General features: G+C 53.2%; 1 protein-coding gene across 1 annotated transcript; it reads right to left on the reverse strand.

Moving 5' to 3' along the window:
* Positions 1 to 746: 746 nt before the first annotated feature.
* RGMA (repulsive guidance molecule BMP co-receptor a) lies at positions 747 to 26121 on the reverse strand. The gene is made up of 4 exons (XM_030281184.4): positions 25840 to 26121; positions 18723 to 18838; positions 6464 to 6975; positions 747 to 3905 (listed from the first exon to the last, which is right to left on the reverse strand). The coding sequence occupies exons 1-4, from the start codon at positions 25851 to 25853 to the stop codon at positions 3210 to 3212; spliced, it is 1338 nt and encodes a 445-aa protein (XP_030137044.1). The 5' UTR covers positions 25854 to 26121; the 3' UTR covers positions 747 to 3209.
* Between the last annotated feature and the right edge of the window lie 576 nt (positions 26122 to 26697).

Below are 26697 nucleotides of genomic sequence, written 5' to 3' on the forward strand. Positions count from 1 at the left end.
TGGCCCTGCACTCTGGGCACTTCGTAGAGGAGTTCTCAGGTTTAGCCGTTTCAGGTTTGGGAATTTCATGTGGCTAAACCTGAGCTCTCATGCAAGGAGTGGCAGAGGAAGTGGATTTGGCTCTTTCCAAACGCTGCCAGTTCTCTGGACATTGAAGGAGGGGAAAGCCAGATGTCAGTCACATCTCTGGTGCTGGGCATCATTGCACAGATTTAACCCAAATAATGTGGGGTTTGAGTTGGTGTGGGTGTCCCACTGCCCTCAGCATCTCCCTGTACCCAGCTGCTGTGACAGTGAGCACCTTCAGATTTCAAAAACAGAAAATTTAACAGAAAAAGAAAAATGCAATTTTGTTTTTCCTCATTAGAGGGCAGCAACAAACCCAGCTGGGACAGGAGAGCTGCCCAACAAAAGGGAGGAATTACCATTACCGTGCTCTACAAATCTGCTGTGGTGAGCAGGGGAAGGGTGGTGGCACCCGCTTGGACTCCATTGCTGCACATCTCCCTTCCCGGCCAGGCAAGGCTCTCATGGTTTATTATCTATATTTTCATCCCCATCCCCTTTTTAATTTTCTCATTTGGCTTTAGGTAAATCGAACTCCGGAGTGAAATTCTCAGGAGAATTCAGGACAGAAATGAGCTCTCAGAGGGTCCTTCAGGTCCTTCACTGCTCCGGAGTGAGTGCAGAAATGGGGCAGCACTTGCATCCAGCCAACACAGGGGGAACAAAGTGAGACCCACTCGTTTATTGTCAAAAAAACCTCAAACTTTACTTGCGTTTCTCTCAATAAATAATTTACAGTATTTACACGCGGTGACACTCCCGTGGGTCTCAGCGCAGGGAGGAGCTGGGGGGGCCTTTTCAGAATGCCCCCCTTTGCCTACGGGGTTTTTTTGTTTTGTTTGTTTCCAAGTATCGCGTCCTTCTTGGCCACACTTCACCTTTAACCAGAACTGGGTCAAACACAACCAAAATAAAGTGCTTCACTGTTTGCTTCTAAAATAGGGATACCCCAACCACCTCACACCATCAGCCACCACTGGAGCGCCCACCTGGACAGAGGGAATGAGCCACGCCATAACCAGACTTTCCTTGGATGGAAACTGTCCCTAAAGCACAGCGTGATTGTTTTATAGGAAGGGGAGGTCCTAGGGGAATTCTTGACCTGTTGGCACACTGCAGCTGGGCCAGCTCAGGCAGCTTTCAAGCAGCACTGTGTGCTCAGAGGGAGGCTGTGCACAGCTGCATTTAGCTGTGGGGTAAACCTCTTCTCTGCCCAGAAACTGGTTTTGGCTCTTAAAAGGTGGGTTTTAAACTTCTAGGGAAGATAAACATTTGTTTTCTCTAGAACAAAGGAAACAAAGTCCAAATCAGCCTGGCTGAGCATTAGTGCATTGGGAAATGAAACTGTCTGGTGGCGTGGTCCAGTGGCTGCTCCTCTCAGCACCTCCAAACTGTGATATCCTTATTTCAATATCTCCCTAAACAGAGTATCTGGGGCATCAGCAAACAAAGCAAGGAACAAAGTAGTAAACACATCTTTTTGTTTCTTTCCTTTCCTTAAACATTTAAAAACCAATTACATCTTTTCATCTGTACAGTCACACGAGATCAATGCCAGGGCTCTATATATTAAAGAGACAATATAAATTACATCAATTGACACAAGTTTGCATTTCTCTGCTGCTTTACAAATGGAGCTCTAGAGCTGTAAGGACACAATGAATAGTCATGTTCAGTATTTACACCAGGCTGCCTCTTGGCACCAGTTCAGACTGCCAAACCAAGCCTGTTCCCACCTCTTTTGGTGCTAGCTTGTCTCATCACGCCCAGAGACCTCCCTTTTGAGAGCAGGAGGTGCCCCCAGGTGTGACATGTGTTTTGGGGCTTGTTTCTGGGATCTTCCCCCTGAGGAAAGGTGGAGGAAAGCCACCAGGAGGTCTTGAAGGCGCAGACCAAAGGTGGTCTTGATGTTTGTTCAGTGAGCGATGGGGTGAACCACAGAGGAACATGGAGTGGAGGAGATGGGCAGCACTAGGTGGTGGGGGAAGGAGATTTTTGATGGTTTCGAGGCAGGGAACAGACATCTGGAGGCAGCTGGGGGGGTCCTCTGCTGCATCCCATCTCCTGGCTGAATTCTGACATTTCCCCATTTCTGATTCAAGCCCTGAAGGGCTTAAGGTGCAACTGGTCTGCAATGGGGTTGCAAGTCGCGGCCCCAGGATGGGGAGCAGAGCAGAGACCTAGCAGCAAAAAAAAGAGCACCACGCTCCTGCTCCATCCCAGGGCTGGGCCAGGCCGAGCCACAGGCAGGGAGGGACTGCAGGGAGGTGCAGGTTGGGTCTCCCACTGAGCAGCCACCCTGCTGCCACTTTTAGGGGACCAGAGAGCGAATGGTGTGAGGAACTCATCCAATGCTGGGCAGAAGTTGCAGAAACCACTTGAATACTGGCCAGGTTTCTCCCATTGCCATCAAGAGTCCACGGTAGGTCCAGGCAGAGACAAGGGAGACAGGAGTAAAACTGCTGAGTGAATCAGCCAGGTGAACTGGCTAAAACAGGGGACGCCTCTGAACCACAAAAAATGCAGGCTGAGGCTTGAGGAACGTGTCCTCCTTCCACCCAGAAGGTGCCTGGCACCAGCAGCCAAGCAGGCATGGGATCACTGCCCACCATTTCGGCCCCTTGCACCACCTTCTGCAACAGCAGGACTGTGGGCAGAGCAGGACGTGCCAAAAAGCAGAGCCCAGCCCCAGTGAGCAGGACATGCTGCCCTGCTGTGCTGGCCAGGCTTGGTCCTGTCTCACTGCTCCGTGCCCTCCTCGTGGGATCTGCCCTCTGCAGACAAAGCCACGTTCACACACGCCAGTGTCACCACGTGCACGGCCGGGACCAGGGCAGAGCTACGAGCAGAGTAGCTACAAGAGCTCCCCAGCACCCACTCGGATGGGGGCAGGAGGAGGGGAACTGAGGAAGGTCCAGACAAGGTACAGTCCAGCAAAAACTCTTGACTGGTCCCACTGGCAGCACATTCTTCCCAGGCAAGAGCTGGGAAGGTGGAGGACTTGCACCAAGAGAGAGACTGAGGTCTGAGGACAACCCACGTGGCTCTGATGTCCAACCTCTTGTTTTCCAACACCTGCATCTCATCCCTGGTTGCCTCCTGCTCCCCTTTCCCTTCTCTCCAAGCTGTGAAGGAGCAAACCTCTACAACAAGCACAACCAACACAAACACAGCAGTGCTACCCAGAGGGTGGGATGCGTTCCCGTGGGAGCCGTGTTGCCTGGGGTCAGAACCCGTGTCCTTTCATAGAGGTGCAGCTTGTCTTTGTTGGAGTGAAGCATCTTCACGTCCTCAAAGGCATAGTAAGCAGCCAGCATGAAGTTGACATCCCCCGTGGTGAGGAGGTCGAAGACACAGGACTGGAAGTAGAGGTCCTCCACGGGCAGCTTTTCCCTGCACTTGGCCGTGGCCGTTTCGTAGGTGAAGGCCTCGGGGGGGGCGGGCAGGCTGGGCCCCTTCCTTCGGGCGCGCCCCTCGGTGGCCTGAGCCGAGCGGATGCTCTGGAAGTCAATCTGCTGGCTGGCTGGACAGCCACGGAGGCACAGGTAGAGGCCCTGACTGTCCCGGTCCTCCACGGCGTTGACCACCTCCTCCGGCATGCGCACGGCGAAGGTGAGGTACCGCCCCACCTGCCTCACCACGATGGTGGTGCCGATGTACTTGGCCTGGATCTCGATGTGCTGGCCCGACACCTTCTCTGTGATCTTCAGGCTGTTGGCTCCGTGCTTGTCCCCTCCGTTCTTGGAGCCGTCGACAAAGGCAGCGGGGAGCTCGTCCATCTCTGCCTGGTACACTTTCTGATCCACACACTCCTGGAAGCTCTTGAAGATGATGGTGAGCTGTGAGGGAGGAAAGGAACATGGTTACAGCCAGTGATGACCACCTGAGACCGGATGCAGCAGTGGGGTGGGAGGTGGAAGGGCTGGATGCTCAGTCCAAACAGCAGCGTGACCATCAGGCTCGTGGTCCTTCATCCTAAGAAGTGTCCCTGACTTTCAGCCCCCAGACATGGTGATCCTGCTCCAGCCAAAGGGTGACAACAAGGTGTAGAGATCCAAGACCCAGAGGCTTGACTGAATGCACCACCTGCATCTGCCTGTTATCTCCAGGCCCAGCACAGGAGCTTCCTTGCAGCTGGAGCTGGGTGGAGTATCCCTACTCACAGGCCTGTGGCAGCATGCCCCTGCACGCAGCACTGCCTCGCCTCCAGGGCTGGCAGATGACAGCAGGGATGAGCCCTGACTCCCTTGGAGGCGGTGGAGCTTCTCTTCTGACTCCCATGACATTTACATCCCAAGGGCTGGAGCAATTTGTTTCCCTAACCAATTGCAGACCAACAGGATTTCTCCCATGGGCTCTCAAACACATCCTGCTCCATGTCAACCCCACAGGCACATGTGTTCAGCCTGTTCCAGCAGGATGGCCCTTCCAGGGGTGACTTCGTGGTGGCCTTGGCAGTGCTGGGTTAATGGCTGGACTCGATTTTGAGAGATTTTTCCCAGCCTTAATGATTCTGTGATTCTATGACATAAACATAGCCCAGCATGCCTCCTCACCCCTGGCTGGGCTCAAACACAGGCCCCCTCCAGAGGAAGGACCTCACAGTGCTTGCCCTTCCCTTGCTGGCCTGGCTTTTGGAGGGAAGACCTGGGGAGGAAAATGAGCAGAATTTGCATGTGCAAAGAGTACAAACTACGTTTCCTCTTTCAGCTCTTGCAGACGTTGCTCTTGCACCTTTCTGCCCATGAGGGAGAACTGGCAAAGGGGACGTCCTGCCATGTGGGCCCCATGAAGGGGGGGTGTTACAGTGAGCTCATGGACATTCTGTTTCCCCTTCCCTGGGACCCTGTGACTCTGATCAGATAACCCTGGATCCTCCTTTCTGCCCCAGCGGGGTTGGGAGAGCCAGGGAAGCCCACCCTGTCCAAAGTCTATATAGACCCCGACATTTCCTGTTCTCCCTCTTTTGCCCCACTCTCCACAAGGACATCACAGAATAAAGAGAGCTGAACCAACTTATCTCGGGGTAAGAGCCTCTTTTGGAAATCTTTGCCATCTCCTTCTATTCCTCCCCTCACAGCCTCTGATCTCTGGGCTAGCCTGATTATTTGGGGGGCTGTGTGAGGGGGGAATGACAGGGGGAGACTGAGACCTGGCCAGAGCAGGGAGGGGCTGGAGAAGAGAGCAGAGAACACAAAGAGCCCCAAGGACTGAGTGCTCCCATGGTTTCCAGCAGCACAGTGCCCACAGCAGTGCTTCCCAGAGCTCATGCTGCAGATCTCATGACTAATCCCTCCTCACCACAAGACTGTGAGGCAGATAAGAAGAGAAAAGGCTCAATTAAGATGGTGATCCTGCAATCCCAGCAGGATCCTTAAGGACCACTTTCCTCAAGCCAGACTTCCTTGGAGGCTTCAGCAGGTTTTGATGTCTTTTAGCAGGTAAGGACATCAGAGCATCATTAAGTATCTTTTACGGGGTTTATCTGGGTCAGAACCTCACTGCCAGTTCCAGCTCAGGATAAAGGGGTGACATCCAGAGCAGAGAAGCAGCCCCTGTTCTACACATGCTTCTCTCCTCTCCCCACACACAGGGAAGAAGCAGAACTCCCAGACATGGTGGGACAGGACATTTTCCAATAGCAAGAGGATGCCTCCTGCTAAGCCTCCCATTTTCTTTGGCACAAAAAGTACCCTGTTAGCTTTAGAGCTTGTGCACCAGGGGCAGCACAACAGTTCCTCAGCTCCAGGTCCCTCCTGAAGCTGAGGCTGTGGCACACAAGTCCTGCTGTATCACAGCACACATTTTCACTTGGGCTCTCTGTGTTTGCCTTATACCTTCAGAATGTTTATTTAGTCTGTCAAAGCACCTCCAGAACAGACTGTTCCCCACAAAACGTCTTGACTTGGCTGCAAACCACAGAGACAATTAGAAGCCTGGGTAGAGGGGAAGGCAGTGTGAGGAGCTCAGCTCCCTCCAGGCTGTTCCTGCAAGCTGGAGCCTCCCTGGAGGGCAGTCCTGGGTTTGCTTGGGCCTTGGGGGTCCCCCAAGAGGTGCCAGCATCATTCCTGATCTGGCTGTTCACAGCAACCTGGAGTCCCAAGGTGAGAGCCCTCCTAATTTGCTATACCTGGCTTGGCCACAAAGGGCCTCTGACGTGCAGCACCTCAACCCGCTCACTGTGATGGGGCTGGATGTGCTCAACTAAAAACCACATTTCAGTGAAGGCTGGGGACACAAAAACGATGGACATCTGATACTGAGGGCCAGACATTCAAATTCAGAGGAGCTCTCACCCTCCCCAAGGAGATGTGGAAATGGGGAAGACACGGAGGAACGAAAGGCTGCTGAAGCCTCTCTGCCCTCGCCCACCTCTGCCCAGGGGGACAAGGCTCACCTTGCTGGTGGCGGTGGCCGAGGAGCCAGGCAGCACCGGCGTGTTGGTGACCTGCACGTTCAGGTAGTTATTGTCTATGAGCGGCCAAGCCCCCTGCACCTTGCAGGTCTGGAAAGTGTCCGTGAAAGTCCTGAGGTGGGGGTCCCCAAAGAGCCCGCAGTGGGTGTAGTTGGGGGCGGCCGAGTGCTTGTGGAAGCTCTTCTCGTAGTGGCAGATCTCGGGGCTGTCGGAGCGCTCCTGGCTGTCCCCGGGGGGCAATGTCCGGAGGCGGGGCTGGGACGTGGGGCCATCCTTGGAGCAGTTGTGCTGCACCATGAGATCGTCTATGCCATGCACGGCCGAGTGGTAGGCCAGGTCTCCCCTGCAGGTGCGGGCGGTGCGGCGCGTGCAGTGCGCGTAGGCCCGCAGCGCCGTGCAGAACTCCGGCGCCTCCTCCGCGCCCAGGTGGTGCGAGCCCGACGTGGCCGCCCAGAACTCAGAGTTGCACTTGAGGATCTTGCATGGAGACGTCACTGCGGGAGGGCAGGAGAACACAAGGGGGTCAGTGCTGGCTTGCCCGCGGGTGGGATGCCCAAGTCTAAGCCCATCCACATCCTCCTCCCGCTGCCCAAACCCATGACGCCGGCCCGGCCGCGTGACAGGGCCTCGCTCGCCAGACGTGACCCTCTCACATGACCCAACTCTCATGCATCAAAGCCAAAGAAACCAACAGGATCTGCCCCAATTGAAGCCAAAATGGGAAAGAGCATCCAGCTTTTAGATGAATGATCATGGGGGCGGGGGGGAAACCACGGTGTGGAAGAATAGGACATATTCATAAGCAGTGATGAGGGAGGATCATTAATGCAATGGGGTTTCTAGTGCCCTTTTAGGGTTTGACATTCTAAGCTCTGTGCTGTGTGAGTTACTGGGCACTGCGTCCCGACTGATCTCTACCAGCACAAAGCTCTCTTCCTTTTCCTCCTTTACAGGCTTGGGAAAAACAGAGCAGCATCACAACCACTGTGCCCAGGTTAGAGCAGGACCGGTGCCATGACCCACCCTGCAGCACAGCCAGACCCACCATCACCAGCGCCACTGTGAGCGATGACGGTGCAGCCCTTGTCCCTGTGCCTCTGGAAAGAAGCAGGAGCCAAAGAACCTCCTTCTTGACATCTGTGCGGCTCTGCCCAGCCCTGGGAGCCCGTTCCCCACCACGGCCGCTGAGAGAGAACAAGAGGTGGAGGAGAAAAACCGGCACAGCAGGTGCGGGGATGGCAGCGAGCCCCCGCCTTCCCTTCCCACCCGCCGTGCGCTGCCCAGGCGGAGGCGAAGCCAGAGGCTGCAGGGCCTTTGCCGGGCTCAGCCGCAGCCCTGGCGCTTCCTGGCAAGGCGGAGGAAGGCAAAGAAAATTCAGATCCTGTTTCTTCCCCCCACACACAACGTCTGCTCCCTGGGGCAGTGTGGCTTCCCTGGAGCAGACTTGAAAGCAGCTGCGCGAAAAGCACATGGCCATCGCTGAATGTCACAGACGCTGCTCTGCCCCTGCCAATTTGGAGTCTTGCTGGGTGAACCCAGGCTCACACTACTTAAAATTCATGGCATTTTCCTTCCTCTCCTCTTAATCGACCCCCTCAGAGCGCTTGGAAACAGGATGAGTTCAGGCAGAAAAGGCAGCAGGAGGAGAATACAACAAGCCCCACCATTTCCAGATGCTTTCATGGTGCCTTTTGCAAGGGTACCCATATATTCCTGTCTTGGGGCTTGTTTAAAAGGAGCTTGTGAGGGAATCCGTGCCAAAAGTATCTCAAGATTTGTTTAGAAAGAAAGTTACAAAACCCAGTATTGTTTCAGGGAAAACAGTATGTTTGAGTTTTAAACATCACAGTGCTGGAAACTTAAACAGAGTTGGTGCTGGAAAATCAGAAAGGGAGACTTAAGACTATAAAACACTGAGCAGTTCAGCTGTGAGAAACAAGGCAGTCTCCTCTCTGCTTCCAAGAAGACTGAAGTGCAAATGGGAAATGGTGACAGGTTCCTCACACTTTTAAAATTCATGTTTAATAAACTCAGATGCTAGCAACAGCACTGAGAACCTGGGAGCTGTTTGGTCTTGGCAGCATCCCACTTAAATCTGCAAGAAGCTCTGTGGAAAGCCTTTAACTCATCATTGACCAGAGGTGACTCAACAACAATGTGCTGCCCTGGGACATAGGCTCATGTTTCTGCTAAATCTTTTGCGTGTATGGGTCAAATTTAAAGGTATTTATTATTTCACATCCCTCTCTTGTTCATCCCAGGAGTGTGGTTTTCCAGGACTGTCATAATGGTAGGCAGGAGTCAAAACAGCACGCCGGAGTGTGACCAGTGCCACCACTGCTGGTTATCCCAAACCCTTGTGGCATCAGGCAATTAAAGTCATTGCTCTCCTACTTGTTATGCTAATGTACAGCTTGAGGGTGCCTTGGGGTTTCTCGTGGCAGAAGGTGCTGTCACTGCAGCCCGCACAGCCCCAGGAGAAGCTGGAGGACACATCCCTGGACACAAAGGAGCCACACACCCCACAGCTCAGCAAGGCACCAGGATGAGGCACACAAAGCATCCCATCCGGGGAGCAGCTTGCAGAGTCCTGGCTGCAGCACTTTGCCTGCTCCAGCCCTCCAGCCGCTGCGTAGAGAGGATTTGTTTAGTAGGAACAAATCCACTGCCTCTTGCGCTTTAAGGACTTGCTTCACTAGCTTGCATGAGGAGATCCAGGCGTGAGCTGTGGCTGCCTAGGGACAGAGAGGGCTCTGCTGAACAGCCCCTCAATACCCAGTGCTGGGCACATCCTGGTGCTGGGCACATCCTGGTGCTGAGCATCCCTCACTGCTGCCCTGCCCGGGGTCACACATGACTTTATAAGGCACTGAATTAAAAAATCCCAAGCGAAGGGAGGGCAGGGAAGCCCATCTCCTTCCTCCCTGTGCCTGAAGGGGGAGCGTTCTGCTCTGAGATGTTATCGCTGCACTTTTGGCACCGGTCCCCTTCTGGCTGTTTCGCTCAGGGCCCCATATAAGGCCAGATCTCCAAATCCAGGTGCTGTGTGGTGTGTGAGCCAGGCTGCTCACGCCCGGCCTTTCCCATGGACATTTCCCCAGCCACCCTCGTGGCAAATCCCTCCTGCTGCTGGGGAGGGAGCACAAAGCTGACAAAGGCTGTGGAGGAGAGCAAACACGACCCTTACCCCTCCCAAGCAGCCTCGCCTCGTCCCCTCTGGCAGCAGCTTTGGCACAGTGGTGCAGGCTCATTTGTACCCTGGCCAAGAAACGATGTTTATTCAATTTCGCATAATCTATTTTCCATCGACTCACAATGGTTCTGTTTTTCAACCACAGATGACTTAGCATGGAAACAAATCCCTCTCAAGCAGGAACACAGCAAGGCTCTCCTGGGATCCGTGAGACATCCCCAGGTCTGGGTGATTTCTCGTCCATGGCAAAGCAGCCTTCATCTCACAGACAGGTGACTTCAACCCCTCCAAGCCACCTCACAACCCTCCCCCCATGATCTTCTTTTAAGATCAAACCAGAGAACAAAATTTCCTTTGTTATCTTGAAAACAACGGTTTCAGAAAGCTAAAGCCAGGAAAAAAAAATCAGAAAACCACCTGGACTAGGATAGCCCCCTCCCATATCCCCCATTTGTTCAGGGACTCCTGAGGTCTGTACCCATGAAAAGCCACCCCGGGCGGGCTGTTTCAGGAGTTTATCACCTTTACAAAACACGGGTCTTGGTTCTAAGTGGATTTTATCTGACTTCATTGTAAGGACATAAAAAGAACCAGCGATTTTCTCCAAAGCAGTAAAAGGTCCGTTAGTAACGAGTGTGTTTCCCAGAAAGATATTTACACACTGCAATCAAGTCCCTTGTCAATCCTCCAGATAAGCTAAACGGTTTGCACTTTTAAGTTCTCGCTGGAAGGTGTTTGCCCAGCCCCACCATCAGATCTCCCTCCAGCAGCCTTGTTTCCTGCACAACTACCACCCGACAGGACACGGGATAAAGACCAGCTCACAACCCTCCCACGCCAGCCCTTTAACCAGGACATCGCATTCAGCAGGCAATGAATAAATTGTGACCTTTTCCTGGGGGTTTGCAAAGCCCTGGTCCTCCATTCAACAACATCCCATGGACCACCAAACGCACACTCAGGGCTCTGGGGTATCACCCAACCCCAGTCCCACCACTCTGCCCTCACCATCATTACACTGCATTACCTGATGTCAAATTAAGTGTTCAAACACACGCACACATCTAACTTTAACAGCATTTAATTATCACTGCCCCCCTATTCTCCCTTCAGCGGGTGTCAAGTAACCTGGATTTAATTTACCCAAATCAGGCTCTTACAGAAAATTAGCACAAAACCAACATTTTGTCTATTCTCCTGTAATTCCTGTAACAAAGAGAAATACTGGAAATTAATTTCTGTGAGCAAAAGCCAATTCTTTTAAGACTCTTGAATGCACATTCACCAGACCTGTTAATTTTAAAGTGTTCACTGCTAAGCAATGTTTTTTAATATCCTCTTGGTTCCTAACGGGCTGGAAAGTATTTCATCACCCACATGTGATGCAAATACATCATCCCGCGTTTTTCCAAATACATGGATTGAAGTGTAGATGTGCAAGCCTCACACATGCAGTAAAGGGCCTTTTTGGAGAACACAGTAAAACATAATTACCTTTGGCCTCAGATCTGAGCACCCAGACTTAGGCTCCTAAACACGTATTTATTTAAGTAATCTAAATAAACATATTTATGCTGACACCTCAATAGGAAAGGCACGATTCTCCAAGGTGCTAAATACCAGCAACATCTGCCAGTTTCAAGGAGATGGGGGCTGCTCTGCTCACAGGCAGACAGAAGTCACCACCAGCATGAAAATGAACCCAGAAGAGTTAAAAAAAATCAATCTTATTGCTCCTTATAAACATGGCACAAGGGATTGCTTCCAGCAAGGTATCAGGAGTCCCAAGCAAAAACAGAGGGAATGGACACTGTGCTTCACACCCAGCCCCCCGTGCTGCTGCTGTCCCAGGGGGAGTCCCCATAAGCCATTCCTCATGGCCATGCTGGACCCACACCTTGATGCCCATGAGGGTGGTGAGATTAGACACAAAGAAGGGATTTTTTACAGTCAGGGTGCTGAGACACTGGCACAGGTTGCCCAGAGAGGTGTGGCTGCCCCATCCCCGGAGATATTGAAGAGGTCGCTGCCCATGGAAGGGGGATTGGATGGGGTGACCTTTAAAGACCCCTTCCAACCCAAATCATTCAGTGATTCTATTTAATGACACGGATCAGGCGGCGCCTTGTCAGAGCGGGGAGAGCAAGGAGCGGGTGGGTGCAGCCCTGATGGATGGGATGTCACGGGCAGGGACAGCTCTCCGCAGCCCCACCGGGCACCGTGGGGCGAGCAGACCCAAGGGCCACCTGACCCAAGCTCGGTGAAAGGATTTGTGCAGGCCGGGCTCTTCCAGAGACCTCCTTTGAACTGTTAATCAAGCACAATCTTGCAGAATAATAGCCTGGTTATTATTGCCTTGTTTGCATAACAAAGAGGCCCAATAAAACTGATTTGACTGTGCTCAGAGGGGGTGTGAAAGATCAGCCCTGAGAAAAGAGCTGCAGGAATGCAGCAAACTGCTCCAAAGCCTCAACCCAGGAAGAAAGACAATGCAATTTGCCATCAAGAAAAGCCCAATAGACCAATAAATTACCCATGTGCAAAGGGATTAGATCAGGTTTCAGTTGCACTGAAGTGGGGGGAGGACCAGGAGGAGGGGACTGAAGGAGAAAAATAAACCTGACTCTCTTAAAGAGCTGGGGCTCATATTTTGCAAGGGTGTGCGTGGGGAGGTTGGCGTGGAGGGGCCACCTTCCACTCTGGGCCTGGGGTTATGTGCTCATTTCTACTGGCAAAATCAGCAAATGCATAAAATCCAAGCAAAGGCCCTCCTTTGTGTACGATAAAGTGATTCTAGATGTACCCCAGGGCGCACCTCAAATCACGAAGCTTCCTTTAACCCAGCCCTTGTCTTGCTCGAGAGGATGCTGGGGGAAGGAGAACCCAGTTCCTTGAAGTCAGAAGAGGGACACAGATGGATTTTTCTCTTTTCAGCCCATGTCAATCGCTAAACCATCCGAAGGACCTGCCATGGCCAACTCCTTTCTGTCCTCAGCACCGAGTTCACAGCCCCCCATCTCTCCTCTGCAGGCATCACAGGAGACACAGGGCAAGTACAGGCAGGAAACCAGCAGAGTCAGTGTCTTCACCAGTACAGCACAAAGTGCTGCACGCTGCTGAAGGAGCCCTTGATCGCTGCTGTCACTTAGTCAGCTCTTTTGGCTCCAGACTCAGCCCGGCATGCTCCGCGCCAGCCAAGGCAGCTCTCCCCAGCCCCCGGCCACTGCTCCTCCAGGCTCACCTCAGCATCCATGTGCAAGGAGAAGGGAGAGCAGACACCATCCGAGAGGGCACCAGCCATGGAGCTGCCAGCCAGGGCTGTGCTGCTCCGAGAACTACAGCAGACCTTGGGGACTTCGGTAGGCACAATGAGCTGAGAGGGGGAACCAGCGCAACAGAGTCACTGACTTTGTTCTTGAATATTCCTCCTGGGATTCGGGCCTTAGTGCTGCCTTTGCCACAGCTGTTGAGCTTTTGCCTGCTCAGAGGAAGCAGTGCCAGGGGGTGGTTCAGAAGATGCAGGTTTTGCTCCTCCATGAGCTGGTGGATGGAGGATAAGCAGGGAGGGAAGCGATAGGGCAGTGATCTCTGATTCTTCCTCTGCAGAAGGGCACTAACAAAGCTGGCTCTCCATCAGCACAGTGTGCTGCAGGCTAGGAAGCTGCTCTGGAGCTGCACACCTGACTTTCCCTGTTGGGAGTGCACCCAGACACTTTCACCAAGAGTTCCCAAGAGCTGGTAAATCTCCTCAGGCAAATGGTCCAGTTTAGAGATGAGGACATTGAAGGATGTTAAGGTTTTCACCCAAGATGATTACCGTGGGAAGAGAGGTGAATTTGCACTCTCATGCCCTGCATGAAGCATCACCCTCGCCTTCCTCCTCAGTCACCACCATTCATGTCCCCATCCCTCTGGAGAAGCGGTCCCTGGATAAGGCCACCTGTGCCACGGTGTTCACCCCCACTGCCGAGTGTTTCAGGTTTCCAGCAGACATTTCTCTCCCCACGCCAAAGCTGTTTTCCCAGGGTGCCTTTGAAGGCAGCGCTGCCACCCACCAGTGCCCGCGGGCCCCCCAGGTGTGGCAGCAGGTCCCTCGCCCTCCTCCCCCTTGCCCAGGCCGCGGCAGGGCTGGCAGGGAATCGCTTTCTGCTCACAGGTGTGGATTCCCTCTAGGAATAATCATCCCCGCTGTGCTCTTGTGAAATTTCAACCCTTCAAACGCAGAGGTAAATGAGATACAAAACGAGGAGATGGAGAAAAGCCCGGAGCATATAAATCTGGATGAGGCAAATTTATACAATCAGCTGTCTGCCAAAAAACCGTGGCATCTCAATCAGAGGCGTTGGCTCGCGCAGGGCGTGGGGTGGCAGCTGCCCGGCTGGAAGGCAGTAGCCCCACAAGCCCATCAAGACACCTGGCTGATTCTGGAGCCCCACCTGGGGATGCAGGGGACCCTGTGGATCTGTTCCTGCAGGCTGGGCTCCCACCCAGCACCAGATTCCCTCCCCATCGCTCACATCCCATGGAAGCCACAGTATCTGTTCATCTTTCACAGCCACAGACTTTCAGAGCTTTATTTATTTTTAAATGCTGCCTCTCCTGGACTCAGGTTTTAATTTTAAGAAGAAAAAGAAACTTTTTAACTGGAACCCACTCCCCCAGTCCCACTGCTCCCTCACTTGTATCCCAGCACAGTGATGCTTTCTCATCACCGTGGGCTGGCCAAGTTCGGAGTCATGTCCTGCCACATGCCCTTGTCATCTCAGAAAGGGCCAGCTGGAGTGTGTCACACAGCAAGAGAAAAAGGTAGCTTGTCCAAAACCCAAAATGCCATAGATCATTACTAAGTCCTTGGGGACCAAAGTCAACAGCTGTACAGGAAGGAGAGGAAACCAAGGGAGGAGAAAATTCTTTGGCCTCAAGTGAAGCTTGCTCTCTGCCTGACCCATAAAACCTGTATATCAGGGACAGCTCTGCTTGCTGGATGGCCAAACACTTCTGGATGCTCATGTAGTGCAAAGCGGGACTCGACACCCTTCTGAAGGACCTGCTGTCCCTGCAGCTGTGGGGACATGAGACCCTGGCCACCCCACACACCACGGCCAGGCCGTCAGACAGAGCAGCTCAGTCTGTGCCTACCAAGGCTCTGTGTGTGTCGGAGCCAGCTTGTTCTCTGCAGTGAGAGCCCGATGACTTCATCAAGGGGATGGCATCTGGTTTTGCAGTTGGCCATAATTCAATTCTCCCCCTTGCTGCAGGAATTTCAGCTGGTGGAGCAGTGATTTACTCAGCCGGGCTGCACTTGAGTGCAAAGCAATCTTGAGGCTACAATCGAACGCACTGTTATTTTGAGAGCTCACAGACAAGGGAATAAATATCCTCTTCTTTTCATCCCAGTAGCTGCCAAGTGCAGGCTACAGAGCTTTTTAAAGGCATTTAGGAGCTCTCCTCTAACAAGTGCACTCTGGATGCTGTGCATGGTCAGGCAGGACCTTGCCTGCACAGCTCACTCCTGATCTGTGGCATCAGGATGGGATTTGCAAGGACAGCCACAGGCCAGGGCACTCCCTCACCTGCCCACCACAGCTGCATCTTCACACAACCCCTATCCTCCCCAAAAACCCTTCTCAGTCACCCCAGCACACATCACTCCTGGATTCCAGCAGCCCTGAGCTCACCCCAGCACCCTCCAAACCACCTGGGACCCTGATGCTCTTTTGGTCCTGGGTTCCTACACTCCCCCTTACTCCAAGTCTGGTGTCTGTTCCAACAGGAAAAGCAAATCAGACCAAATCAAACTCATGCAGACGGATCAAAAGCCCCCTTCTTTGACCTCTTTCGCTGTCTCACCAACAATTATCCCTTGGGAGCAGTAATGCTTGGCTGTGGGATCCCCTGAAGGACTGACAGGCTGAGGAGGGGCTTGCTGGGGCCACACACTGCCATGCCAGAGCCTACGGATACTTTATGGGATGTGCCCATCAGGGAGCCAGAGGAGAGACCACAGAACTCATTGTCACTGGGGCCACAGCCTGGCTCTCCAGGGACAGCAGGTCAGGGCAGAGCCCAAGAAGAGCCCCCAGGTCAGGAAGTTTTTATGGTTGCCCAGCCCTGTGAACACTTTCATGAGCACATCCGACTCAGCACAGCTGTCCAGGCCACAGAGAAAGAAACCTCCACTGTTCCCATGATAAACCCAAAGTTTACTTGTGCCCAGTAACCAAGGGCCAGGAATTCTATGATTTTCTGTGGAAAAAATCAACATATCCACCCCATCTACAATAAAAACAAGGCGCCTCCTTCCAGCCCCACAACGTGCCTTGCTGGCAATGGCAGAGAACTCCCTGTTCCAAGTACGAGACCAGCTCCAAGCTTGCAAGAAAACAGGGAAGCCAAAATATTTCCAGGTTTATGTTTGAATCCCTCCCTTCTTCTCTGCCCTGACAACATCCCGCACAGGCGCGTTCCTCCCCTGTCTCCACCTTCCCCAGGATGGGCTCCATGTTCACAGCACTGCAGGGGTTATTTTAGCCTCTAAGGCCCCATCTCAATTTTGGCTTACTGCTGCCATCACCTCCCTGCTGCTGAGACAAAAGCCATTTATTGACTACCCCGTTACACCTCCAGTAGGGTTGGACCCTTATCTGGAAACCACTACACTGCCTCGATGGACCAAGAGCAGAAAATGCCAAATTTTTATGGAAGCAGGAGTGTATTACAGCCAAAACAGCCAAGCTGGAAACAAACAGGGAAAGCCAAAGCAAACCTGAGCCTGCCACACCTGGGGCAAAAACACCCAGGGCCAGATCTTGGAAGTACAAAAGGATTTGCAAGAAAACTAAGCACAGCCCGTACTGGGAGGCACAGGTTTGGTTCACCCAGGAGATCAGAGTCTCAGCTGGGAGAGCACCCATGAGCATCCAACACTGGGACTTGGCACAAGCTCCAAGGAGAATTTCTACCAAGGAAACTGTCAGCAGTGGCATGCTCTGCCCAGACCTCCTTCCCCAGCTGCCTCACGCTCACCCTGACCTACGGCCAGAGCACCCAGCCCAAGGGCACTGGATGGTGGGGGCTGCCCAGGAGGCAGCAGGGCGAAGCCATCAGTGTGAGAGCAGCACAAATGGGAATCCAGCCCGGGCTGTGAGCGTAGGGGGGTTAAGCAAATAAATAAATAGGGCAGGACTCAGCGAGGCACTGATCTGACACGCCGAGCACCCGCTTGGGCAGCCTCCAGCGGCCCTGCTCACCTGGGGCTCCCAGGAGGGGTGCGAAGCCTCCTTGGTGCTGGGAACCTGCTGGGAACCCACAAATTCCCAGGAAGCATAGGGCAAAAGGATATGGCAGGGAATAAATCCCCCCTTCTCCTTACCTTCCCACCCACAAAGCTTTCAAAAAAGCCCCCAGCCTGCTCCCAGCCCACGGCACGGGGAGCCCCGTCTCCGCCTGCGCCCCGCTCCCGCGGGCTCTGGATCGCCTCGTTCTGCCAGTTCTTTGCACCTTATTTGACTGCTGAAGGGAGAATCAAACAAAGCAGCCAGCCAGATCTCCTATCAAGTTCTTTCTTGCACCGTAAATCTCACAGCCTCTACGCTTTGCAACTCAACCGCTCCAAAAAGGGCGTTAAGCAACACATACGGGAGCAGCTCCAGAGTTTCCAGAAAAAAACCAAGGGGTTCAGCTTCCAGCCTGCTGGGAAGTTTCATGGGAGAAGTGAGGTCCAGAGAGACACCTCAGTGCTAAGGGCAGCGCTGAAAAGATCTTCCTGGAAGAGGGCGAAGAGGGCAAAGATGGGAGGAAGGGCGTAAAGCAGTTATTTATTTATTTCCTACATGTGTGTGCAAGACTACTTCACCTACGGTTATGCAAAGAAAGGCAGAGGCGATTTAAAAATTAAGTTTTTTTTTTTTTAATGAAATCTTTACTAAAATAAAAAGGGAAAAGAAAAACTCTAAGGCTTAAATCTCCCTTTCTCCCTTCGGCTTTCTCTCCATTTCCCCCCCCACCCCTGCAAGTGAAAAAAAAAAAAAAAAAAAAAAAAGAGGTAAAGAAACTGGAGAGTTTTGGAAGGAACAAATCCGCCTCTGTGGACTGGGTTTCCCCTCCCCCAACAAAAACAAGCACTCAGGGCTTGAAGGAATTTGCAGGCAGAGATCTGCCAAAAACATTGTGAAAAACTATGGGGGATTCATTGGAAACAGATGGCGTTTTCAGCTGTAATTCTGAAATTCTCCCCTTTTCTGACACAATACAAACACCGGGGCCGGGGGCGGCGGGGGGGCCGAGCCCCGCGGCGGCTGCGAGCGGCCGGCCCGGGGGTGCCGATGCTCGCGGGACCATTTGGTCGCCATCCCGCCCTCGGACAGCACAACAGCTCCCGGCCCAGCCAGGAGGAGCTTTCCAAGCAAACCAGGCTGCTGAGCCCCCAGAGCCGCGGGGCGGTGAGGGGGAAGGGGCGGCCGCCATCCCCCGCCCGCCCGCCCAGGTGCGCCCCCGGCCGCGCTCCCCCGGCGGGGCCGGGCGCCCCTCGGTCCCCACCGACCCCAAATCGAACCACACCAAGGACCCCCCGAGCCCCTCCGCGACCGCCCTCCGGCTCTGCCCTCCCCTCGGAGCGTGGAGCCCAGCGCTCCCACGGCAGAAATTTCGGATGTGGGGGGGTTCATGTGTGGATCACCCCACCAGTGTCCCCCATTCCCTTCGCGGCACCCGGGAAGGGCAGCACAAGGGAACCTGGCGCTGTCAGGAACACCTCCCAGCTGCCTTCGCCGCTTTGATTTCCACCATCTCCTTCCTTGTGGGATGAGGAGCGGGGAGACAAAGGAGATGAGGTCAAGGAGAACCACCCGCCGCGACTGCTTGGGGAACGGGGAATTGGGGGTGCGCGCACCAAAACTGAGCCCCACTTGCTTATTTTAAACATGTGGCAAACTGCTGCGAGGAGAGGGAGAGGGAAAGAGGCCCAGGGACAGGGGAACGGGGGCGGCGATCCAAGGGCTGCCAGAAACACAAGGAAAAAGTCTGCAAAATAAAGAGGCTGTTCCTTACCTGAAGGGAAGATGCAGAGAAAGACAGGGAGGATTTGGAAAAGTCCCAGGGCTGTGGATCCTGCCCCTCTCCCCATACCCATCCATCCAGCTCGAGCTTTAACCACTATCCTCTCCCTGGAAGAAGAGTTTAAAAAGGAAAAAAAAAAAAAAAAGGAGAAAGGAAGAGAGGAATAGGGGAAAAAAGGGAAAAATAAATCAATCGAAAGAACTTGGGGAGGAAAAAATGAAATCAAAAGCCCCACATGGCTCCGCGGAGCGCGGCAGGCACAGGCGGCCCCAGCTCCGGGCTCGGCACTGAAAGATTACACAGACTTTTTCTCCTTCTTCTCCTCCTCCTCCTCTCCTTCCCCTCCCACTGCAACCCAGCCCCAGCCATCAATCATCGCTGTGCCTCCCAATGCCTGCATCCTGCGGGGCGCCTCCTCCTCCGAGCGCGCCGCCTCCCCGGCCGTGCTGCGGGAAGGGGCGGGAGCGCCGCGGCCATGGGAGCGGGGCCGGGAGCGAGCGGGGAGCGAGCCGGGAGAGCCCGGCCCGGGGCTTGGAGAGGGCATGGAGCGGGCATGGAGCCGGGCATGGAGCGGGCATGGGGCGGGCATGGAGCGGGCATGGAGCGGGCATGGAGCGGGCATGGGGCCGCCAAGCTCTCCCGTGCCCCGGGGGAACGGCGTGGCGGTGGTCTCACGCAGGATGGGTAACGGGAAGGGCTCTTGATGTGTGCCATCATCGCAGCTTGGTGGCACTTTGGGAGAGGGGCTTCCTTCCACCCCATCGGGTCTCAACACCCACTGTGCCGTCCCTGCCCTCTCCCATGTATCTACCAAGAGAACAAGGTAACCTGGCCCTGGAGTCCTGGGCCCAAAACTTAAGCAGTTTGGGGTAACGGATATGCTGTCGTACAGCAGAGGAGGGAAACTGAGGCAGGGAGGCTTTAGGCAGCTGGTGTGGGGTAGGGGTTGTGACAGCGACAGAGGTCTCCAGCCTGCTGGGGGATGGCGTCTCCCCAGCACATGGAGCTCCTCCATGTCTTCCCAGCCCTGGCACCATGGTAGGTGAGAGTTTCACAACAGTTCCAGGTCATTCACCCGCACCTGCACTGGCAGCAGTGAAGTAACCCCAGGTGACTCAGAAACAGCAAGTTTCATAGATCCTTATCATTAGACTGGCACTCCTTACATAGGGGCATGGCTGTCAGGTACCCAAATCCAGCTGCCAGCCCACCAAGGACCGATGGAGATGAGTAACAATACCTAAACTCGCTCAGGACCACAACCACTGCCTCTGCACCACCAGCCCACTTACAGATCTGGATGTTCACTGGGCGAAAGTCTCACCAATTATGTTGGTAGGGTTGTCCCAGGGTCTCACTTGTTGCATGTGATGCTCACAGACCATCACATGCAACAGCAGTTTGGAGCACACAGGTGTTTGCCTGCTGGGTTTCAAGATCCTGCTCTTTTCTCCCTCCTGCAATGCTACAGCATGCAGAGGTGAGCAGAGTGGATCTGCATCCCCACCATCCCAGGGGTCTGTGCCACCCATGAGAGGGCTAGGCCAGGAGGAAGGCATCCACTTAGCTTGGATATTTTAAAAATTTCCCTTGAGGGATGTTTTAGCCACATCTACTTCTGAATGAGGGTGCCCACGGGTGCAGACTTTAATAACTTCCCTGTTTTGGATCATTAGCTCTCCTTTGATGGCGTGTCCCCTTGCCATCCGGGTGTTTCATCTCCTTTCCTTTTGGGTTCTTATACAAAGACTAAAAGGATGCTGGTTGTTTTACACCACCCGTCTCCCAACTCTGTGAGGGCATGTGACTTTCCTCCTGCAGGTTGGTATAGGCTGGGATACTCCTTGACATTTCTTCTAATTATTCTTGGAAACCTCTTCTAGCTCATAAACATCCTTAAGGATGCTTTTTCAAGTGACCATGGCTTAAAGTCTCTAATAAGAGTTTGTGATCTCCTCCCTGTCACAAATTAAATCTGTGATCCAGTACAACTAATATCCCATAGAAAGAGGAAGAGGAGATGGGAATAAATATCCGAGAAGCAAAGATATCTTTTAACACATATCTATTTCTCCATGAGGGGAGTGAGCCCCCATGCCTCCAAATGAAGGAGGAGCTTCTCTGGGACTTTATCCAGGCTGCAACAGGAGTTAAAACACTGCAGCTTTTCCATCTGGGACCCAGATGGGATCCAAAAATCCTGTGGCCTTGCCTGCCTAACGGAATATCTGTCTTGGTCCTGCTGGTCCTAGAGCTGCTCTCAGTCGGTGTCCACTAAAGTCAGAGGGAGCTCTGTGTGCAGAGGAGCTGCCAGAGCGGGCAGAGCTGGGCAGGAGATGAAAGCTGGCAGGCCGGATCCAGACCTGTAGCAGAGGCAGTGTGGGAGGAACGCCGACTCGAAGCACCTCTTTGTGGGGGATGTCAAACAGGGGCAAATATGTCCAAACCCTGCCAGCTGCTCCTACCACCCAAGAAGAAATGCCTGCTGATGGGATGTGTAGGCAGCTGGAGCTGGAAGGGGCCTGGGGGAAGGAGAGGGAGGGTCTGTGAGCTGGGGAGAGCCCAGGAAATGGTGGGGGGAGATGCAGGGGAGGGGCTCCAGACCTCAAATCCCTTTCTCTTTCTCCCACCCTCTCCTCTTGCAACGCGACTTTTGCTTTTATTTCAAAATGAAAAACATAATTTCTGCTGTTATCCTGACTGATGACATCTAACATGATATGTTTAACTAAAAAAACCCATCTGAATTACGAACTTTTAAAACCCAGCTGTTAAATAGCTGCTGTGACGCTGCTTTGATGGTTTGACCTAAAGCACCACTTTGGTATTGCTGTTTTGGGGCAGGCTGACACATTGCAACGATAGCCTGGAATCCAGTCTGAGGCATTATAGTTAAAATAAGACCCTTGATGGAAATTCTGCCTTTGGTGTAGGGAAAACTGTGCTGCCATAAAGCAACGGTCGGGTGCCCCTGGCTCCAGTTTGTAAAAATTTCTCCTTGATTTTGCTCCGTTGCATCATGCATTGCAAATGGGATTGCTGTTCTTGGCACTGATCAAAGCAGCGGATTTTGCTGGAGAAAACAACAGATGTGTCCAAACCGTAACTTCAGGGAGGAAAAGGCCCCAAATAAGGTGTGTTTCTGAAATCCTGCTCCCCCTTACACATTTTAGAAATAAACTTCACCTTTCTGTTTAGCTGAGTCAAAGCTCTGGACTTTAAATCACCTACTGAATCAGAGGCTGTATGAAATTCAGATCTGTGCCCTGCTTCATGAGGATATCTAGGCTTGGAAATGTGGAGTTACTGCATTTCCCCCAACTTCTTTCCCTCTCAAAGCCCATCCAGGACTCCCTGTTCAGTCAGCGTTGATGCTCCTTGCAAACAGAATGTGGGAAACCACCCACGGCTGACATGCAACCACTGCAGCAGCTCAGCTCCAGGGCACAGGCACCTCTGTGGTCATCTGCACGCTGCTGCCGTGTTTGGTGTCATTGTGGAGGGGTGACATGCAAATCACAGCCTTCTCTGGGGTGTTTGCAGGATGCTGGAGGAGTCACAGTTCCCATGGGACACTCAGCTGGGATCGCTGGGCTGAACTTTCCTTTTCTCTGCCCTGCGTGGCTCTGTGGGCTTCAGTGGGGCTGAGTGAATGTGGCTGATTTGAACCCAGAGGTTTGCAGATGAGGGCTCCCCTTACAGCCTTCCTAATGGAATCATTCACTACCTGTAATTATATGGCTAAAACTGTAAACATGGGTATTTCTGAGGGCTGCAACTAGTAGTTAGAGGAGTGGATGTCGGGGCTCCTGGTCTGCTCCTGACTCTCCCGTGAACTTTCTGTGTGGCCACTTTTCACACCACTATCTCCACACTCCTGCTCTGCCTCAGGACACGGTGTTCAACTCATGGCCTGTCTGGGATAAGCCATAATCGCTCCTGCAGGAAGCTAATCCTGAAATGCTCTGCAGGGATATGTGTGTGTTTGGAGTGTGCAGCAAAAAGCAAGCTGCTCCTTAAAGAAGGAAGAATGGAAGTTTGGAATGGAAACCCCCAAGTTGTTGCCTGGAGAAGTTTGACAGCTGATCCCAAAATGTTTGTGAAAATAAAAGCAAACATTTGTGCGCTGAACTAAAGAAAAAAACCCCTCTGAATAAGAGCCAAAAATACCCCAACATCTTTATGCAGTAACAACCATCTCTGATATCTGCAATTAAATTTAAATACCTTCCTTTTTTATCAATTTCCCTAACTGACCAAGCAGATGCTGTCCCTGAGCTGTGCACCCAAAGCTGCTGAATACTTATCCAAACCCCCTTCCCTGCCAATGCTTCCTTGCAGGCAGAGGAGGAAAATGTCCCCCCAAGATCTCCTTAGTGCCCTGCACTGAACTTTGGCATCAGTTGGATGGGGCAGGCAGAGGGGATGGCACAGAGCTGGGCTTTGAAGAGTGACCCACTCCTGCATAGCAAAGTGCAGAGAGGAGTTTGTTGGTTTATCTAAATCCTCCTTCCCACAGCTGCCCCCGTGAACATCAGCCTCACCAACCTGGCTGTGTAAAAAGAGGCCATTTGTGAAAGGTGGAAAATAAAACGACACCTTTGTGCACCAGAAAATGAAATGTAAGAACTCTTTGTTGACCTGCATCCTTGCATCTGCAGATTAACTGATTATCAGCAACCCCCACTGAAGTCACAGTGGGTAACCTTCTCTCCTCAAATTGCCTGCTCCAAGCCCACAGCCATAAAAATCACCTCTGAATGCTGAAAAACAGCCAGGCTGCATAAGGGGAAGGGAAGATGGGCTGGTGGAATACTTAGTCTTACCCATGACAGAAAGCAAAACAAGTAGGGATATTTTAAGGCAAATAGAGTTCATCACTTTTTTTTTTTTTTTTTTTTTTTTTTTTTACTTGTAACATTCATTTGTGTCTCTCCCTTTCCCTTGCCTGCAAAGCCCTGGGGAGGAGGGGGGGATGAGGCCTAATTCTACACATGGGAGCATGTAACCATCCCTTCTTCAGCAGTGTTTGGAGGGCTGGCTGGAATTCACCATCTGTGTATTTAATTCTCTGCAGGGAGCTGATCTTCCTGGCCCAGTCTCCTCTTTGGGGTAGATATCAAGTAATATCTCTGTAGTGAATCTTCTTCACATCTGGGCTCCCCTCTAAGCAAAAATAGGAGATGGGCTGGGAGGTTCCCTAGAGCAAGTTCAAATGGCCAAATGTCAGCTCAGCAGAAAAGATGGATAAGTCTGAACTGCCAAAAAATGATCAGAATCATAGAATCACAGAATGGTTGGAGTTGGAAGGGGCCTTAAAAGATTTGGTTCTGATTCCCCTGCCATGGGCAGGGACACCAGAAGAATTGCAGAGTGCTTATCAGCAGAGACAGAAACCAGTCTGTGTGATGGGACAGTCTTTCTCTGCTGCTTTTAAAAGGTCTTGACATGTCGTGAAAGTGCAAACATAGCTCACTGATTCCTCTCCTCTGACTGACAGGTCAGCTAAGGACACCTCCTCGGTCCTATTTAAAGGTGGGAGATGGCTTAGAGTGTTTGCAAGCCTACATCTGCAGCCCTTTGAGCAAGGGGTGTTTGAAGGATCCTCTGGAAAAAGCTCTGTGAAACCCAATCAGCTTTGCCCTTTGCCAGGTCTCCTTCTGCCAATTCGTGGCAGCAGTGGCCAGAAATACAACCCAGCACAGGATGCCTTTCTTGCGTTCTCAGTTGTGACACACTGAGTGACAGTGACCTCAGCCGATTTAAAACTTTGACCTGAATATCTGAGAAAGAGACATTCGTTCTTATGGGGAAAAAAAACCCTAAAACACCCAAACCTAAACAACTTTAATCCAGCACTTCTCTGAATATTTTGGCAAATAAAAATGGGAATTTTTCTGAAGGGGGAGCATCCTGGAGTTTGCACTAGGAGTCCTCCCGGGTGTGCCTGGCTCCGGGCTGGGCTGGACTGGGCTGGGTTAGGGTTGGGCTGGGATTAAGGCTGGGACTGGGGTTTGAGCTGGGACTAAGGCAGGGTTGGAGCTGAGCTGGGACTGGGGTGAACTGGGCTGGACTGGGATTGGGCTGGGCCGGGGCTGCGGCCCCACTGGGTGGTGCTGTTATCCCTGCGCCTCCTGCGAAAGTATCCAGTTTATAAAATAAATGCAATCCAACGCCGCCTTAAACCACATGACATAACAGCAGCTTGCGAGCTCCCATTAAAATCTCAATTTGGGGAAATTGATTCTACCTCTGAGCAATTGCGATGCAATTACTCCAACAGGCAGCAATCAAGAATCACATCAAAACAACACCAAACTTTCATCTCCTGCCTCACAACCACCACCACAACAAAAAGCACCTGTCTTGCAAACGCTGCCCGGTTTCCATAAATATATGTAATTTTTAGGACGGGCAACGTGCATGTCCCAGAGTGAAGCTTGGACACGGGTTTCTCTGGATGGTGCGTTTGAACTGTCCTGTCTGGGGGCTTTATTCTGTCCCCCCGTGTCCTGGAGGAGGTTTTGGGCTATTTTCGGGCTCAGGACATCAGGAACGAAGTCGCTGCCCCTGCCCTGCCACACTCCAGCTGCCCATCCTCTCCCTGCGCACAGATGTGCCCGTCCCAGCCGTGTCCCACATCTGCCCAGCTGTCGCCCCCCGCCTCGGAGCTCGTAAACCCCCCGAGCACTTTGCAACCAGGCGAGTTCAGGGAAAAGCTTTGTGTCCCCGCTCCGGTCTCGATAGCCGCGATCAGCCCCGGGATGAGCAATCCGAGGGAAAGGGGGAAATATTGGGGAGGATGTTTACAGTTCTCATCAGTGGTCTGCAAGGAATTACTCGATTGACTTAGCGCAGCAGGGAGCAGCTTTAGTGGCAACCATCAGAAGGGAGGATAAATGAATAACCTCAGGCATGCCAGCTAGCGCCGAGCCGGGCAGGGAGCGCTGGGCAGGGGGAGTGGGAAGAATCGAGGTTCCTTATAAAAACGGGCGGGGAGGGGGAGCCAGGAGGGGACCGGGAGCCTCAACAGGTCCGGAGGAGGAAGGGCCATGCAGGGAGCCGGGGGACATGCGGCCGGGGGGTCCCCAGCCCCCGCCCCGCTTACCTTGGCGGCCGCATCAGCCTCTCCAGCCCCGCGGGGGTCGGTGCAGGCAGCGGCGGCTTTTTTTATATATTTTTTTTTCCAGGAGGGGTAAATAAAACAAAAATAAAAAACGAAATAAAATAAAACCCAAACGAAATAAAATAGTAAAAGCCCCCAAGGGCCGAAGTGGGGGTGGCGGGGGGGTGGAGGCCGAGGGGCGCGGGCAGCCCCCCGCCCTGCGGGCAGCCCCGGCGGGGTGCAGGCGGCCTCGCTCAGCGGGACGCGGGGAGCCGCATCGCCCTCCCGGAGCATGTGAGAGGCAGCGGAGGAGATAGAGCCAGATAGGGAGGTCCCCTCCCTCCTCCCTCCTTCCCTTCTCCCTCCTCCCTCCTTCTCTCCGCGCACGCTGAGCAGCGTCGCTCGCAAGGAGCGGCGGAGGGAGGGAGGGATGGAGGGATGGAGGGAGGGATGGAGGGATGGAGGGATGGAGGGATGGATGGAGGGAGGCGCAGCCCCGGCCCCGTGAAGGGGGGGCTGGGGGTCTCCGCTGTAACACCCCCGACCCCCAGCACCCCCTCTCCATGTGCAGGCACACTGGGCTGGGGGACGTGGAGGAGGATTTCAGGGTTTTCCCGGAGTGGTGGGGATGCTCCACCTGCAGCAGGAGGAGATGAAGGGGAAGTGGGGTTTGGGGGAGCACCCCTCTCTCCAGCCCCTGGGGTATGTGTAGGTGCTGAGAGCATCTTTACGTTGATGGGGGATGGTGACAAAGACTGGGACTGGGAGCGGGAGGACGACCCTCAGCAGAACTGGGTGGTGGAGAAGGGATGGAGACCCCAGGCTGCCCTCAGAGCCCCTCAGTGGAGTGGCCCACCCCAG

Source organism: Taeniopygia guttata, chromosome 10 (assembly GCF_048771995.1).
Source record: "Taeniopygia guttata chromosome 10, bTaeGut7.mat, whole genome shotgun sequence".
Classification (NCBI taxonomy): domain Eukaryota; kingdom Metazoa; phylum Chordata; class Aves; order Passeriformes; family Estrildidae; genus Taeniopygia; species Taeniopygia guttata.